Genomic DNA, 18,664 nt, shown 5'->3' with positions numbered 1-18,664 from the left:
CTGAATTATGGTCACGCTGCAGTTCCCTTCACCTCCTGGCGCTTTCAGGACATTACTAGTGTCTGGCCACTGGTGGATCTTGACGCTTGGTGTCCTCTGCGTATACAAGCCATAGCTGACAAATATAATATACCATAATCTCAGGCCTTAGCTCTTCACTAATTGCAGACGCATCGAATTAAGGTTGACCCCCGGCAGCGCAGCCTGGCTGCTCTGTCAGGCACTGTGATGCCATTTTTTTTTTTTATCGGATTGGCTGCGGCTGCTGTGATGTCACGCAGCTGCCCCGAAAATGCTCCTGGCACGCCCCCGTTTGCCCTGCCACGCCGCGTCGCCACCTAACCAGCACCCGCCGCTGTCAATCATCCTCCAAGGATGCGGCCGCAAAGAGAAGGGTCGGGCACGTGCACTGCGGCCTGCGGTGGTGGGCAGACCAGATAGGCGCGGCCACTGCATCCAGATGCACGGCTACGTCCAACTCTGAATCGGCCTGTCTGGCTCAGGGACCTGCCCAAAATGTGGTACCACGGTAGCCACATTTGTGCATTGTATGTGGGAATGTTCTTTAATTACTTATTTCTGGAGTACGTCAATTTGCTATGACCTACCTTCTTAATTATTTGCCCTTGACCGCAGAATGGGCAATCCTGGGGATTGCTCCTCCCTCCGCCGTACTGTAACAGGATAGCAAACAGTGGGCAATCCTGTGATTAGGTGAATGGGCAATCATGTGATTGCTCCTCCATCCGCCGAACTGTAACAGGATAGCAAACAGTGGGCAATCCTGTGATTAGGTGAATGGGCAATCCTGGGGATTGCTCCTCCCTCCGCCGTACTGTAACAGGATAGCAAACAGTGGGCAATCCTGTGATTAGGTGAATGGGCAATCATGTGATTGCTCCTCCATCCGCCGAACTGTAACAGGATAGCAAACAGTGGGCAATCCTGTGATTAGGTGAATGGGCAATCATGTGATTGCTCCTCCATCCGCCGAACTGTAACAGGATAGCAAACAGTGGGCAATCCTGTGATTAGGTGAATGGGCAATCCTGGGGATTGCTCCTCCCTCCGCCGTACTGTAACAGGATAGCAAACAGTGGGCAATCCTGTGATTAGGTGAATGGGCAATCATGTGATTGCTCCTCCATCCGCCGAACTGTAACAGGATAGCAAACAGTGGGCAATCCTGTGATTAGGTGAATGGGCAATCCTGGGGATTGCTCCTCCCTCCGCCGAACTGTAACAGGATAGCAAACAGTGGGCAATTCTGTGATTAGGTGAATGGGCAATCCTGGGAATTGCTCCTCCCTCCGCCGAACTGTAACAGGATAGCAAACAGTGGGCAATCCTGTGATTAGGTGAATGGGCAATCCTGGGGATTGCTCCTCCCCCCGCGGGTTGGGAGAGGATAGCAAAAAGTTACTGCTCATTATATCTGCAGTTGCCCGCAAATGTGTTTTGCACATATTAACAGAGACCCCCATTCATTAGCTCTGTTCAAGGACATAATGGTGGTCATTCCGAGTTGATCGCTAGCTGTTTTCGATCGCAGCGCAGTGATTAGGTAAAAAAGCGTCACTTCTGCGCATGCGGCGCAATGCGCATGCGCGACATACTTTCACAACAGCCAAAGTAGTTTCACACAAGGTCTAGCAACGCTTTTCAGTCGCACTGCTGGCCGCAGAGTGATTGACAGGAAGTGGGCGTTTCTGGGAGGTAACTGACCGTTTTCGGGGAGTGTGTGGAAAAACGCAGGCGTGACAGATACAAACGCAGGTGTGGCTGGGGAAACGGGGGAGTGGCTAGCCGAACGCAGGAACTAAACAGTCCGAAGTGATCGCAGACTAGGAGTAGGTCTGGAGCTGCTCAGAAACTGCACAATCTTTTTTTGTAGCAGCGCTGCGATTCTTTCGTTCGCACTTCAGAGGGCGGCATAGCGTTTGCACGGCTGCTAAAAGCAGCTAGCGAGCGAACAACGCGGAATGAGGGCCAATGTTCTATGCTTTCCGTATGACTGGCTGGAGGCTTCTCTTCATAAGGAAGAGAGTACGGAATATGTCTTCCAGATTTGAGGGGACTTTGTGGATTCTCTATCAGATGATATTAAACAACAGTTGCATAAGAGCGTTCAGTCCACGCAGTGGTATGAAACCAGACGACTGTTGGGCGATGCCCCAATTATTTTGCCCTCAGTTATCTAGTTTATTCAAGTGACTCATTACTGTGTTTTTCTCTCTTTATGCCCCCCTTACCGGCCATGTCTACTTTCTATTGTCCTGTTCTGTATTATTGTTCTGTTTTATTTTTATTCATGTACCTGCAATGACTATTGCATATGGGCCCTCATTCCGAGTTGTTCGCTCGCAAGCTGCTTTTAGCAGCATTGCACACGCTAAGCCGCCGCCTACTGGAAGTGAATCTTAGCTTAGCAAAATTGTGAACGAAAGATTAGCAAAATTGCAAATAGACACTTCTTAGCAGTTTCTGAGTAGCTCCACACTTACTCGGCAACTGCGATCAGTTCAGTCAGTTTCGTTCCTGGTTTGACGTCACAAAAACTCCCAGCGTTCGGACAGACACTCCTCCGTTTCTCCAGCCACTCCCGCGTTTTTCCCAGAAATGGTAGCGTTTTTTCGCACACACCCATAAAACGGACAGTTTCCGCCCAGAAACACCCACTTCCTGTCAATCACATTACGATCACCAGAACGAAGAAAAAACCTCGTAATGCCGTGAGTAAAATACCTAACTGCATAGCAAATTTACCTGGCGCAGTCGCACTGCGGACATTGCGCATGCGCATTAGCGACTAATCGCTCCGTTGCAAGAAAAATATAACTAGCTAACAACTCGGAATGACCACCATTGTTTCATATGGAATCACATCCTGGACTGTTTCATTTTCCATTGTACAAATAGTAAGATTTTACTTACCGATAAATCTATTTCTCGTAGTCCGTAGTGGATGCTGGGACTCCGTCAGGACCATGGGGATTAGCGGCTCCGCAGGAGACAGGGCACAAAAATAAAAGCTTTAGGACTAGGTGGTGTGCACTGGCTCCTCCCCCTATGACCCTCCTCCAAGCCTCAGTTAGGATACTGTGCCCGGACGAGCGTACACAATAAGGAAGGATTTTGAATCCCGGGTAAGACTCATACCAGCCACACCAATCACACCGTACAACTTGTGATCTGAACCCAGTTAACAGTATGACAAACGTAGGAGCCTCTGAACAGACGGCTCACAACAATAACAACCCGATTTTTTTGTAACAATAACTATGTACAAGTATTGCAGACAATCCGCACTTGGGATGGGCGCCCAGCATCCACTACGGACTACGAGAAATAGATTTATCGGTAAGTAAAATCTTATTTTCTCTGACGTCCTAGTGGATGCTGGGACTCCGTCAGGACCATGGGGATTATACCAAAGCTCCCAAACGGGCGGGAGAGTGCGGATGACTCTGCAGCACCGAATGAGAGAACTCCAGGTCCTCTTTAGCCAGGGTATCAAATTTGTAGAATTTTACAAACGTGTTCTCCCCCGACCACGTAGCTGCTCGGCAGAGTTGTAATGCCGAGACCCCTCGGGCAGCCGCCCAAGATGAGCCCACCTTCCTTGTGGAATGGGCCTTGATAGATTTAGGCTGTGGCAGGCCTGCCACAGAATGTGCAAGATGAATTGTGCTACAAATCCAACGAGCAATCGTCTGCTTATGTTGGGTGCATACAGTATAAACAGCGAGTCAGATTTTCTGACTCCAGCCGTCCTTGAAATATATATTTTCAACGCCCTGACAACGTCCAGCAACTTGGAATCCTCCAAATCGCTAGTAGCCGCAGGCACCACAATAGGCTGGTTCAGGTGAAACGCTGAAACCACCTTAGGCAGAAACTGAGGACGCGTCCGCAGTTCTGCCCTGTCCGAATGGAAAATCAGATATGGGCTTTTATACGATAAAGCCGCCAATTCTGACACTCTCCTGGCTGAAGCCAGGGCCAGTAGCATGGTTACTTTCCATGTAAGATATTTCAAATCCACCGATTTGAGTGGCTCAAACCAATGGGATTTGAGAAAATCCAAAACTACATTAAGATCCCACGGAGCCACTGGGGGCACAACCGGGGGCTGTATATGTAGTACTCCTTTTACAAAAGTCTGGACTTCAGGAACTGAAGCCAATTCTTTCTGGAAGAAAATCGACAGGGCCGAAATTTGAACCTTAATGGACCCTAATTTGAGGCCCATAGACAATCCTGTTTGCAGGAAATGTAGGAATCGACCCAGTTGAAATTCCTCCGTCGGGGCCTTCCTGGCCTCACACCACGCAACATATTTTCTCCAAATGCGGTGATAATGTTGTGCAGTCACCTCCTTCCTGGCTTTTACCAGGGTAGGGATGACCTCTTCCGGAATGCCTTTTTCCCTTAGAATTCGGCGTTCAACCGCCATGCCGTCAAACGCAGCCGCGGTAAGTCTTGCAATAGACACGGTCCCTGCTGAAGCAGGTCCCGTCTTAGAGGTAGAGGCCACGGATCTTCCGTGAGCATCTCCTGAAGTTCCGGGTACCAAGTTCTTCTTGGCCAATCCGGAGCCACGAGTATCGTTCTTACTCCCCTTTGCCGTATAATTCTCAGTACTTTTGGTATGAGAGGCAGAGGAGGAAACACATACACTGACTGGAACACCCACGGTGTTACCAGAGCGTCCACAGCTATTGCCTGAGGGTCTCTTGACCTGGCGCAATACCTGTCCAGTTTTTTGTTGAGGCGGGACGCCATCATATCCACCTTTGGTTTTTCCCAACGGTTCACAATCATGTGGAAGACTTCTGGATGAAGTCCCCACTCTCCCGGGTGTAGATCGTGTCTGCTGAGGAAGTCCGCTTCCCAGTTGTCCACTCCCGGAATGAACACTGCTGACAGTGCTATCACATGATCTTCCGCCCAGCGAAGAATACTTGCAGCTTCTGCCATTGCCCTCCTGCTTCTTGTGCCGCCCTGTCTGTTTACGTGGGCGACTGCCGTGATGTTGTCCGACTGGATCAACACCGGCTGACCCTGAAGCAGGGGTTTTGCCAGGCTTAGAGCATTGTAAATCGCTCTTAGCTCCAGTATATTTATGTGAAGAGACATCTCCAGGCTTGACCACACTCCCTGGAAGTTTCTTCCCTGTGTGACCGCTCCCCAGCCTCTCAGACTGGCATCCGTGGTCACCAGGACCCAGTCCTGTATGCCGAATCTGCGGCCCTCTAGCAGATGAGCACTCTGCAACCACCACAGAAGAGATACCCTTGTCCGTGGAGACAAAGTTATCCGCTGATGCATCTGCAGATGCGATCCGGACCATTTGTCCAGCAGATCCCACTGAAGAGTTTGTGCGTGGAATCTGCCGAATGGAATCGCTTCGTAAGAAGCCACCATTTTTCCCAGGACTCTTGTGCATTGATGCACAGACACTTTTCCTGGTTTTAGGAGGTTCCTGACAAGTTCGGATAACTCCCTGGCTTTCTCCTCCGGAAGAAACACCTTTTTCTGAACCGTGTCCAGAATCATTCCCAGGAACAGCAGACGTGTCGTCGGGGTCAATTGAGATTTTGGAAAATTCAGAATCCACCCGTGCTGTTGCAGCACTACTTGGGTTAGTGCTACTACGTCCCCCAGCTGTTCTCTGGACCTTGCCCTTATCAGGAGATCGTCCAAGTAAGGGATAATTAATACGCCTTTTCTTCGCAGAAGAAACATCATTTCGGCCATTACCTTGGTAAAGACCCGAGGTGCCGTGGACAATCCAAACGGCAGCGTCTGAAACTGATAATGACAGTTTTGCACCACGAACCTGAGGTACCCTTGATGTGAAGGGCAAATTGGGACATGCAGGTAAGCATCCTTGATGTCCAGGGACACCATAAAGTCCCCTTCTTCCAAATTCGCTATCACTGCTCTGAGTGACTCCATCTTGAACTTGAATTTTTGTATGTACAGGTTCAAAGATTTCAGATTTAGAATAGGTCTTACCGAGCCGTCCGGCTTCGGTACCACAAATAGTGTGGAATAATACCCCTTTCCCTGTTGTAGGAGGGGTACCTTGACTATCACCTGCTGAGAATACAGCTTGTGAATGGCTTCCAATACCGTCGCCCTGTCTGAGGGAGACGTTGGCAGAGCAGACTTTAGGAACCGGCGAGGGGGAGACTTCTCGAATTCCAACCTGTAACCCTGAGATACTACCTGCAGGATCCAGGGGTCCACCTGTGAGTGAGCCCACTGTGCGCTGAAATTCTTGAGTCGACCCCCCACCGCCCCTGAGTCCGCTTGTAAAGCCCCAACGTCATGCTGAGGGCTTTGCAGAAGCCGGGGAGGGCTTCTGCTCCTGGGAGGGAGCTGCTTGGTGCACTCTCTTACCCTTTCCTTTGCCTCGGGGCAGATATGACTGTCCTTTTGCCCGCTTGTTCTTATAGGAACGAAAGGACTGCGGCTGAAAAGACGGTGTCTTTTTCTGTTGGGAGGGGACCTGAGGTAAAAAGGTGGATTTCCCGGCTGTTGCCGTGGCCACCAAATCCGATAGACCGACCCCAAATAATTCCTCCCCTTTATACGGCAATACTTCCATATGCCGTTTGGAATCCGCATCACCTGACCACTGTCGCGTCCATAAACTTCTTCTGGCAGATATGGACATCGCACTTACTCTCGATGCCAGAGTGCAAATATCCCTCTGAGCATCTCGCATATAAAGAAAAGCATCCTTTAATTGCTCTATAGTCAATAAAATACTGTCCCTATCCAGGGTATCAATATTTTCAGTCAGGGAATCCGACCAAACCACCCCAGCACTGCACATCCATGCAGAGGCGATGGCTGGTCGCAGTATAACACCAGTATGAGTGTATATACTTTTCATGGTAGTTTCCAGCCTCCTATCAGCTGGATCCTTGAGGGCGGCCGTTTCAGGAGACGGTAACGCCTTTTGATAAGCGTGTGAGTGCCTTATCCACCCTAGGGGGTGTTTCCCAGCGCGCCCTAACCTCTGGCGGGAAAGGATATAATGCCAATAACTTCTTTGAAATTAGCAGTTTTCTATCGGGGTTAACCCACGCTTCATCACACACTTCATTCAATTCCTCTGATTCAGGAAAAACTACAGGTAGTTTTTTCAGACCCCACATAATACCCCTTTTTGTGGTACTTGCAGTATCAGAGATATGCAAAGCCTCCTTCATTGCTGTGATCATATAACGTGTGGCCCTACTGGAAAATACGTTTGTTTCTTCACCGTCGACACTAGATTCGGTGTCCGTGTCTGTGTCGACCGACTGAGGTAAAGGGCGTTTTACAGCCCCTGACGGTGTCTGAGACGCCTGGACAGGTACTAACTGGTTTGCCGGCCGTCTCATGTCGTCAACTGATTTTTGTAACGTGCTGACATTATCACGTAATTCCATAAACAAAGCCATCCATTCCGGTGTCGACTCCCTAGGGGGTGACATCACCATTACCGGCAATTGCTCCGCCTCCACACCAACATCGTCCTCATACATGTCGACACACACGTACCGACACACAGGGAATGCTCTTATCGAAGACAGGACCCCACTAGCCCTTTGGGGAGACAGAGGGAGAGTTTGCCAGCACACACCCAAGCGCTATAAATATATAGGAACAACCCTACAGAAGTGTTGTTTCCTTTATAGCAGCTTAATATATCAATATCGCCAAAAAAGTGCCCCCCCTCTCTGTTTTTTTACCCTGTTTCTGTAGTGCAGTGCAGGGGAGAGTCCTGGGAGCCTTTCACGCAGCGGAGCTGTGCAGGAAAATGGCGCTGTGTGCTGAGGAGATAGGCCCCGCCCCCTATTTCGGCGGGCTCTTCTCCCGGTGTTTGTGAGACCTGGCAGGGGTTAAATACATCCATATAGCCCCAGGGGCTATATGTGATGTATTTTTAGCCAGAACAAGGTATTATCATTGCTGCCCAGGGCGCCCCCCCCCAGCGCCCTGCACCCTCAGTGACCGCTGGTGTGAAGTGTGCTGACAACAATGGCGCACAGCTGCAGTGCTGTGCGCTACCTCATGAAGACTGAAAAGTCTTCTGCCGCCGGTTTCTGGACCTCTTCACTTTTCGGCATCTGCAAGGGGGTCGGCGGCGCGGCTCCGGGACCGGACTCCATGGCTGGGCCTGTGTTCGATCCCTCTGGAGCTAATGGTGTCCAGTAGCCTAAGAAGCCAATCCATCCTGCACGCAGGTGAGTTCACTTCTTCTCCCCTAAGTCCCTCGTTGCAGTGAGCCTGTTGCCAGCAGGACTCACTGAAAATAAAAAACCTAATAACTTTTTCTAAGCAGCTCTTTAGGAGAGCCACCTAGATTGCACCCTGCTCGGACGGGCACAAAAACCTAACTGAGGCTTGGAGGAGGGTCATAGGGGGAGGAGCCAGTGCACACCACCTAGTCCTAAAGCTTTTATATTTGTGCCGTCTCCTGCGGAGCCGCTAATCCCCATGGTCCTGACGGAGTCCCAGCATCCACTAGGACGTCAGAGAAATACAGTATATCTATGCCTGTATTATTATTGTACTAAGGTCTTTTGTTTGTTTTTTGCTCCGTCCTTAATAAAAATATATATATATATATTTTTTTTTTAAATAGTGTGTTCGGGATAGGAACTATTTTATTACATTTTGTGTGAAGCAAATGATATTACTTGGAGATCACTGGAAAATGCACGTCTCTGCAGACAAGGGCCCCAAGAAACGTAAAGGTTGGGCCCCGATCAACCCTCACGCTGAGTAATGGGATACAAAGCCTCCCGTACACGTAACAACAGTCCCAGTGTCCCCTCACTCTCCGTATATATTAAGGCCAGAATACACAAGGCACATCGTATGGGAAAACTGAAGAATTCATATTATCAGACGGGCCGGAGGGTGTACTTTCCTATAGATCAGGCATGTCCAAACTGCGGCCCTCCAGCTGTTGTGAAACTACATATACCAGCATGCCCTGACACAGTTTTGCTGTTAGAGAATGCTAAAGCTGTGTCAGGGCATTCTGGGATGTGTAGTTTCTCAATAGCTGGAGGGCCGCAGTTTGGACATGTCTGCTATAGATTCTTCTGTCCCTTGGGAGATTTATCACACAAGATTCTATCAGTTTATAGAATGTGTACTAGATAAATGTGCAAGAACGGAGACGCCCACGTCTATAGAGGCTGCGTTATCGTCTGGTGCGTTTTTATTGGTTGCACCATCAAAACTTGCTCCAATCCTGAGTATAGCATTGTATATGAGCGGCTGCACATTAACATATGTAACCACTATCAGCCAATTAGACACAAAATCTCCGTGCCTCTTTTTAGCCTCCTCCCTGATATATGCCAGTCACCGCCTGGGAACGTCCCTCACATCTCTGCTACTATGAGTCTAAATCTGATCTTCCACTGTGCACAAACAAAATCAAAACGCATGTGCGGTGCGACTTGGACACGTGCGCAAATGAAAAACATGGCTCCACTGCGGCCGACATAGCCGACGCGGCTGACCCCTAATCAGGCAACTTACGTCTTTTGATTTGCTGAGGCTGTTCCCGAGCAGAGGAGGTGTGCAGCTTGTTTTCCTGAGTGGAGCATTGAGACAGGCAAGTGCAAAACCAAGGTATTTTGTGATGTGCTTCATATATGACCTCCACTGTTTTAATTTTGTAAAATAATAAATTATTTATTGATTGATTTATTTATTTCTGGGGTTTTTTCTACCTTTCTTCCTTTGACTTCATTTTTTTAACCTGAGATGTTATGCAGGTGTGGGGAGTTTGGGGTGGCACAGAAAATGGCCAGGCCTGGTTTACATCCCGTGGTTACGTTTTTTTTCCAAAAGACCCAGTTTCTCCCGCTTTTACCGCAACCTCGTTCCACCCCAAGTGAGTTTGCCCCAAGTTCTTACCCCTTGTGCCACTGGTTGAGTTTCCTCATAAAAGAACGGACTATGATCATTGCCTCGTTTTCTTTGAGCTGGAGATTCCCCGACGTGTTACACTGGAGATCAATGTAGTCCGACCGCAGAACCTGGAAATCTGTCTGCCCCACGTGGAAAGTTCGGTTCCATAAAACAGGCTGCTCTACAAGAAATGGGTAGTCGATCTCCTCTTCACCCTCCTCCTCAGGGTCATTTTCTTGATATTGGTGTTCCCCATCCTCCTCCTGAGGGTTTTCTACTATACGATCTTGATTCTCTCCAGCCAGACTATCAGAGTTTGGGTCGGGAAGTTGCAATCTTCGGTTTTCTTTCCCTGCGGGTTCTAGCCTTTCACCATCACCTAGCTCAGAACTTTGCCTTCTCACTGTATATTGTGGTCTGACATCTTCTTCAGTCGCATCCTGCTCTATGTGGTTACCCCTCAGTTCTTGTTCAAATCTCTGTTTTCTTCTCTGATCTTGGTTAATAACTTTTCTTTGTTCTTTGCCTTGCTCAATTCTCCGTCTTCTTCCCTCAGCTGGTTCAACGTCTTGGCTTTGCCCTTCACCTTGTTCAAAACCCAGCATTCTACCTTGACCCACTAGAGGGGTTTCTGTCTTCTTTCCAGGATGTTCAACCACAGGTGTTTTACCCTGACTAGACTCAAGGCCTGGTTTATTCCTCTTAACTCCCAGATGTTCCTCCCTGTCCTCCTCACCAAGCCTGAGCGTTTTAACAGCTGCATAGCTACTTTTATAACCCTGTGCTGTATTACCACCATGCATCAAATCTTGTTCAGAAGTCGGCATCCTTGTATGATTTAAATTTGGTCCCGGCATCTTATCATGACCAGGTTTCCCTTCTTCATCTTCATAAGTCTTTGGAATATTTCTCCTGTTGAGCATTTTCTTTCGGTCTTGGTCCCTCCACCCATCATGGAGATCAGGCTCTGGTTTCACCCCTCCAGCTATAGTAGATCTTTGTTGTACCATTCCTCTATACGTAGACTCTTTTGGTCTCATCCAACCTAAATTTGGTACCAGTGTATTGGACTTTAAATCTCGCCCTTTGGTAACAATTTTGTGCAATTCTTCCTTCTCATGATCAATTATTTGGTGGTCCTGCTTGCTGTTGTCTCCTAGCAATGATTGCTTACTTTTTGGCATGCCCAAGTTTGGTGTTTGCAGAGCCCCATCACCTAAAGTTGGCGATATTTGTTCTCTGCCGCCATGCCGCAGCCTTTTCTTCAAGTAGGTCCTCTTCAGTTCTGTACCATCTTGATTTTGTCTTTCTTTATTCCTTTTCTTCCAGTCTCTCTTATGTCCATCTGACATGTTTTTCTGATTCTGAGTCTCAATCTTACTGTGGTCATGGGTAATGTAGTCTTGGTTTTGTAGGTTGGCGCGTTTCCGCTTCCGGGATCTAGAGGCACGGGGTGCAGGGGTCATTTGTTTCTTTCGTATGACTCTGTGATAGAAAATGTTTGGTTCTGGACTATCCAGTTTAAGATTGTTGGTAACAGGACGTACATCTAAGTTCTGAACGGGTTCCTGCGGATGACCTCTTTCCTGAGGTGCACCAATCCCAGGACCTGGTAGCTCATCTTCCTCAGCCTCTACAACAAGAAAAAGTTTCCGTTTTTTTAAGATTTCATCTTCACCGAGATCTTCAACCTCTTGGTCTTCTCTGTCCTCAAACTGATCCTCTGTGTCTTCATACTGGAAATCGGATGGGTTGTAGTCATCTGGCCAACCTGTCAATTAGACAGTAAAATACTTTAAAAACAATACATTAATTGCATGGCAGGTCTTTCAACGCAAAATATACACAAAATACTGACAACCTCACTATTCACAGGTTATAAGCGGCATCTCTGGGTGCTTATATATTTTGTGTAACTGAGTATATAGTAGTAGACCAACTTGGGAGACATCCTTACATAACATAGCTACACAAATGGTGCATAAGAATGAAATTAGCTACAACAGCGGAATACCTGGGGCGTATTCTGCCTACCATGTAGAAACCACAATAACCCCTTTGGGACCTGCGTGTTGACTGACTCTATCAATCCTCTTTGGTGCACTGCTCTTTGAGACCAAACCGCTGAAGTTGGAATCAGGCACACAACCTTCTTTGGATGAGTATTTGCACAGCCGCTGGCTCCCATGTTATGCCTTGCAAGGAGATTTTCTACACAAAAGTGCTGACTCTGCATCAAACATAATGAGGCTGTGTTTCCGTCATGCTGCAGAAGCCATATTTACTACTTTAACACCTGTTGCAGCGATCGATCATCTGCTATTAGGTAGCTGCATCCTGTTGCTGACTAAGCAGTCTATAAACTAAGCCATGGAGAGAGATAAAGTACCGGCCAACCAGATCCTAAACGCTATGTTACAGGCTGTGTTCGAAAAGTGTCAGTTAGGAGCTGATTGGTTGGTACTTTATCTCTCTCCGTGGTTAGTACACAGATCCCTATGTATTGGAGAAGAGCCGTAGAATGGGGGGATGACAGCAGGGGTGTATTATTGGTAAATACGGGTGCCTAAACTTGGAATAGCACTGCCCTTCAATGTGACTAAAATTGTGCTTGTTGTGGGTGCTGTAATATGCCCATGGCCAGTCCATGCATCTGGTGACCCAGCATAACAGTCTAATAAAAGACAAATCCTCTGCATGCATGTTCCCAAATTGCCAGAATATTTTAGAGTGGTTGAGGCGATGTAGCCCCAAGACCTGGGTGTTTCCTTGTGCGCATGGTACGTATGTATTGATGTCCCCTCTTCATGTCTGCAGTGAGTTCCCATCGGGTTCTGGGTGGTTGTCCCAGGAGCGTGCCTAAGTTTTTGTACAGGACGGCGTGGCTGATTAAACGGTATCCGGACTCCAGGTCGACAGCACAAAGGTCGACACACCTTAAGTCAATGCCAATTGGTCGACACACCTTAGGTCGACATGGGCAAAAGGTCGACATGGACAAAAGGTCGACAGGAACAAGGTCGACGTGGAAAAAGGTCGACATGAGTTTTTCACGATTTTTTTCTTTTTTTGAACCTTTTCATACTTAACGATCCACGTGGACTACGATTGGAACGGTAAAGTGTGCCGAGCGAAGCGGTAGCGGAGCGAAGGCACCATGCCCGAAGCATGGCGAGCGAAGCGAGCCATGCGAGGGGACGCGATGCACTAATTGGGGTTCCCGGTCACTCTACGAAGAAAACGACACAACCCCCCCCCCATAAAAAACGCATGTCGACCTTGTTCCTGTCGACATTTTGTCCCATGTCGACATTTTGTCCACGTCGACCTAAGGTGTGTCGACCAATTGGCGTCGACCTAAGGTGTGTCGACCTTTGTGCTGTCGACCCTCAGTCCCAGACCCGATTAAACGTCCCACTAAAATCATTGGTGTCGCAGAGCGCATACACTCTGCTAGCGAGTGTATCCAACCACCGATTTGTCAGTGGGAAAGTGAGAAGAAAAAGTCCATACAGTGTCTTACATTTTTATATATGTAAAAAAAATAAAAAATAAACTCTACATGGACAAAAATTTACACACCTGGACGATCCTCCGGTCTGATCTCCGGCTGATCTATTTTCATGTATTTGATGAATCTCAACCTGTGAGATAAGAGACAGAGATTTAGTGCAATTTCAATTGTGGCCATTTTTTCAGTTTTACTATTAATATTGTTTTCCCCAACAAAATCCCCCAAGTTGCACAACTGCCGCGGAGCTGATTGGAAGTTATTACAAACCAGCACGTGAAGGGTCTGATCCTGCTGGGATGTCATTGGATGGTATTGATATAGTAACGAGGTAATACCTGGAACCCGAGCCGTGAGCGTATAATCTTGGTAGCGCACAGGAGACAATGCAGAAAGGCCACACACCCTCTGTTACTCCTCCCTCTGCGCAGCATGCCAGTGTTGCCGTTGTAATAATAAGAATTTACTTACCGATAATTCTATTTCTCGTAGTCCGTAGTGGATGCTGGGAACTCCGTAAGGACCATGGGGAATAGCGGCTCCGCAGGAGACTGGGCACAAAAGTAAAGCTTTAGGACTACCTGGTGTGCACTGGCTCCTCCCCCTATGACCCTCCTCCAAGCCTCAGTTAGGATACTGTGCCCGGACGAGCGTACACAATAAGGAAGGATTTATGAATCCCGGGTAAGACTCATACCAGCCACACCAATCACACCGTACAACTTGTGATCTGAACCCAGTTAACAGCATGATAACAGAGGAGCCTCTGGATAGATGGCTCACAACAACAATAACCCGATTTAGTTAACAATAACTATGTACAAGTATTGCAGATAATCCGCACTTGGGATGGGCGCCCAGCATCCACTACGGACTACGAGAAATAGAATTATCGGTAAGTAAATTCTTATTTTCTCTGACGTCCTAGTGGATGCTGGGAACTCCGTAAGGACCATGGGGATTATACCAAAGCTCCCAAACGGGCGGGAGAGTGCGGATGACTCTGCAGCACCGAATGAGAGAACTCCAGGTCCTCCTCAGCCAGGGTATCAAATTTGTAGAATTTAGCAAACGTGTTTGCCCCTGACCAAGTAGCTGCTCGGCAAAGTTGTAAAGCCGAGACCCCTCGGGCAGCCACCCAAGATGAGCCCACCTTCCTTGTGGAATGGGCTTTTACAGATTTTGGCTGTGGCAGGCCTGCCACAGAATGTGCAAGCTGAATTGTATTACAAATCCAACGAGCAATAGTCTGCTTAGAAGCAGGAGCACCCAGCTTGTTGGGTGCATACAGGATAAACAGCGAGTCAGATTTTCTGACTCCAGCCGTCCTGGAAACAATAAGAATTTACTTACCGATAATTCTATTTCTCGGAGTCCGTAGTGGATGCTGGGGTTCCTGAAAGGACCATGGGGAATAGCGGCTCCGCAGGAGACAGGGCACAAAAAGTAAAGCTTTAGGATCAGGTGGTGTGCACTGGCTCCTCCCCCTATGACCCTCCTCCAAGCCTCAGTTAGGATACTGTGCCCGGACGAGCGTACACAATAAGGAAGGATTTTGAATCCCGGGTAAGACTCATACCAGCCACACCAATCACACTGTACAACCTGTGATCTGAACCCAGTTAACAGTATGATAACAGCGGAGCCTCTGAAAAGATGGCTCACAACAATAATAACCCGATTTTTGTAACTATGTACAAGTAATGCAGATAATCCGCACTTGGGATGGGCGCCCAGCATCCACTACGGACTCCGAGAAATAGAATTATCGGTAAGTAAATTCTTATTTTCTCTATCGTCCTAGTGGATGCTGGGGTTCCTGAAAGGACCATGGGGATTATACCAAAGCTCCCAAACGGGCGGGAGAGTGCGGATGACTCAGCAGCACCGAATGAGAGAACTCCAGGTCCTCCTTAGCCAGGGCATCAAATTTGTAGGATTTTACAAACGTGTTTGCCCCTGACTAAATAGCCGCTCGGCAAAGTTGTAAAGCCGAGACCCCTCGGGCAGCCGCCCAAGATGAGCCCACCTTCCTTGTGGAATGGGCATTTACATATTTTGGCTGTGGCAGGCCTGCCACAGAATGTGCAAGCTGAATTGTATTACACATCCAACTAGCAATAGTCTGCTTAGAAGCAAGAGCACCCAGTTTGTTGGGTGCATACAGGATAACAGCAAGTCAGTTTTCCTGACTCCAGCCGTCCTGGAACCTATACTTTCAGGGCCCTGACAACATCCAGCAACTTGGAGTCCTCCAAGTCCCTAGTAGGCGCAAGGCACCACAATAAGCTGGTTCAGGTGAAACACTGACACCACCTTAGGGAGAGAACTGGGGACGAGTCCGCAGCTCTGCCCTGTCCGAATGGACAAACAGATATGGGCTTTTTTGAGAAAAAACCCACCAATTTGACACTCGCCTGGCCCAGGCCAGGGCCAAGAGCATGGTCACTTTCATGTGAGATGCTTCAAATCCACAGATTTGACTGGTTTTAAACCAATGTGATTTGAGGAATCCCAGAACTACGTTGAGATCCCACAGTGCCACTGGAGGCACAAAAAGGGGTTGTATATGCAATACTCCCTTGACAAACTTCTGGACTTCAGGAACTGAAGCCAATTCTTTCTGGAAGAAAATCGACAGGGCCGAAATTTGAACCTTAATGGGCCCCAATTTGAGGCCCATAGACACTCCTGTTTGCAGGAAATGCAGGAATCGACCGAGTTGAAATTTCTTCGCGGGGCCTTCCTGGCCTCACACCACGCAACATATTTTCGCCACATGTGGTGATAATGTTGTGCGGTCACCTCCTTCCTGGCTTTGACCAGGGTAGGAATGACCTCTTCCGGAATGCCTTTTTCCCTTAGGATCCGGCGTTCCACCGCCATGCCGTCAAACGCAGCTGCGGTAAGTCTTGGAACAGACATGGTACTTGCTGAAGCAAGTCCCTTCTTAGCGGCAGAGGCCATAAGTCCTCTGTGAGCATCTCTTGAAGTTCCGGGTACCAAGTCCTTCTTGGCCAATCCGGAGCCATGAGTATAGTTCTTACTCCTCTACGTCTTATAATTCTCAGTACCTTAGGTATGAGAAGCAGAGGAGGGAACACATACACCGACTGGTACACCCACGGTGTTACCAGAACGTCCACAGCTATTGCCTGAGGGTCTCTTGACCTGGCGCAATACCTGTCCCGTTTTTTGTTCAGACGGGACGCCATCATGTCCACCTTTGGTATTTCCCAACGGTTCACAATCATGTGGAAAAACTTCCCGATGAAGTTTCCACTCTCCCGGGTGGAGGTCGTGCCTGCTGAGGAAGTCTGCTTCCCAGTTTCCACTCCCGGAGTGAAACACTGCTGACAGTGCTATCACATGATTTTCCGCCCAGCGAAAAGTCCTTGCAGTTTTTGCCATTGCCCTCCTGCTTCTTGTGCCGCCCTGTCTGTTTACGTGGGCGACTGCCGTGATGTTTTTCCCACTGGATCAATACCGGCTGACCTTGAAGCAGAGGTCTTGCTAAGCTTAGAGCATTATAAATTTACCCTTAGCTCCAGTATATTAATGTGGAGAAAAGTCTCCAGACTTGATCACACTCCCTGGAAATTTTTTCCTTGTGTGACTGCTCCCCAGCCTCTCGGGCTGGCCTCCGTGGTCACCAGCATCCAATCCTGAATGCCGAATCTGCGGCCCTCTAGAAGATGAGCACTCTGTAACCACCACAGGAGAGACACCCTTGTCCTTGGATATAGGGTTATCCGCTGATGCATCTGAAGATGCGATCCGGACCATTTGTCCAGCAGATCCCACTGAAAAGTTCTTGCGTGAAATCTGCCGAATGGAATTGCTTCGTAGGAAGCCACCATTTTTACCAGGACCCTTGTGCAATGATGCACTGACACTTTTCCTGGTTTTAGGAGGTTCTTGACTAGCTCGGATAACTCCCTGGCTTTCTCTTCCGGGAGAAACACCTTTTTCTGGACTGTGTCCAGAATCATCCCTAGGCACAGCAGACGTGTCGTCAGGATCAGCTGCGATTTTGGAATATTTAGAATCCATCCGTGCTGTTGTAGCAGTATCCGAGATAGTGCTACTCCGACCTCCAACTGTTCCCTGGACTTTGCCCTTATCAGGAGATCGTCCAAGTAAGGGGTAATTAAGACGCCTTTTCTTCGAAGAAGAATCATCATTTCGGCCATTACCTTGGTAAAGACCCGGGGTGCCGTGGACAATCCAAACGGCAGCGTCTGAAACTGACAGTGACAGTTCTATACCACGAACCTGAGGTACCCTTAGTGAGAAGGGCAAATTTGGGACATGGAGGTAAGCATCCCTGATGTCCCGGGACACTATATAGTCCCCTTCTTCCTGGTTCGTTATCACTGCTCTGAGTGACTCCATCTTGATTTGAACCTTTGTAAGTGTTCAAATTTTTTTAGATTTAGAATAGGTCTCACCTAGCCTTCTGGCTTCAGTACCACAATATAGTGTGGAATAATACCCCTTTCCTTGTTGTAGGAGGGGTAATTTGATTATCACCTGCTGGGAATACAGCTTGTGAATTTTTTCCCATACTGCCTCCTTGTCGGAGGGATACCTTGGTAAAGCAGACTTCAGGAGCCTGCGAGGGGGAAACGTTTCGACATTCCAATCTGTACCCCTGGGATACTACTTGTAGGATCCAGGGGTCCTGTACGGTCCCAGCGTCATGCTGAGAGCTTGGCAGAAGCGGTGGAAGGCTTCTGTTCCTGGGAATGGGCTGCCTGCTGCAGTCTTCTTCCCTTTCCTCTATCCCTGGGCAAATATGACTCTTATAGGGACGAAAGGACTGAGGCTGAAAAGACGGTGTCTTTTTCTGCTGAGATGTGACTTGGGGTAAAAAAGGTGGATTTTCCAGCTGTTGCCGTGGCCACCAGGTCCGATGGACCGACCCCAAATAACTCCTCCCCTTTATACGGCAATACTTCCATGTGCCGTTTGGAATCTGCATCACCTGACCACTGTCGTGTCCATAAACATCTTCTGGCAGATATGGACATCGCACTTACTCTTGATGCCAGAGTGCAAATATCCCTCTGTGCATCTCGCATATATAGAAATGCATCCTTTAAATGCTCTATAGTCAATAAAATACTGTCCCTGTCAAGGGTATCAATATTTTTAGTCAGGGAATCCGACCAAGCCACCCCAGCTCTGCACATCCAGGCTGAGGCGATCGCTGGTCGC

At 48.4% G+C, this 18,664-nt stretch overlaps 1 protein-coding gene across 3 annotated transcripts in view; it reads right to left on the bottom strand.

Annotated features, from left to right (window-relative positions):
- Positions 1-18,664, bottom strand: part of B4GALNT3 (beta-1,4-N-acetyl-galactosaminyltransferase 3) — a 159,318-nt gene that overhangs the window by 65,418 nt on the left and 75,236 nt on the right. For all 3 annotated transcript variants that reach the window (XM_063929228.1, XM_063929227.1, XM_063929226.1), the window contains exons 12-13: positions 13,516-13,577; positions 9,940-11,704 (exon numbers count right to left, since the gene is read on the bottom strand). In XM_063929228.1, the coding sequence (XP_063785298.1) occupies positions 9,940-11,704; positions 13,516-13,577 (1,827 nt within the window). The remainder of the gene's footprint in view (positions 1-9,939; positions 11,705-13,515; positions 13,578-18,664) is intronic.

Source organism: Pseudophryne corroboree, chromosome 6 (genome assembly GCF_028390025.1).
Source record: "Pseudophryne corroboree isolate aPseCor3 chromosome 6, aPseCor3.hap2, whole genome shotgun sequence".
Taxonomy (NCBI): Eukaryota; Metazoa; Chordata; class Amphibia; order Anura; family Myobatrachidae; genus Pseudophryne; species Pseudophryne corroboree.
This window is presented reverse-complemented; position numbering and strand designations above follow the sequence as displayed.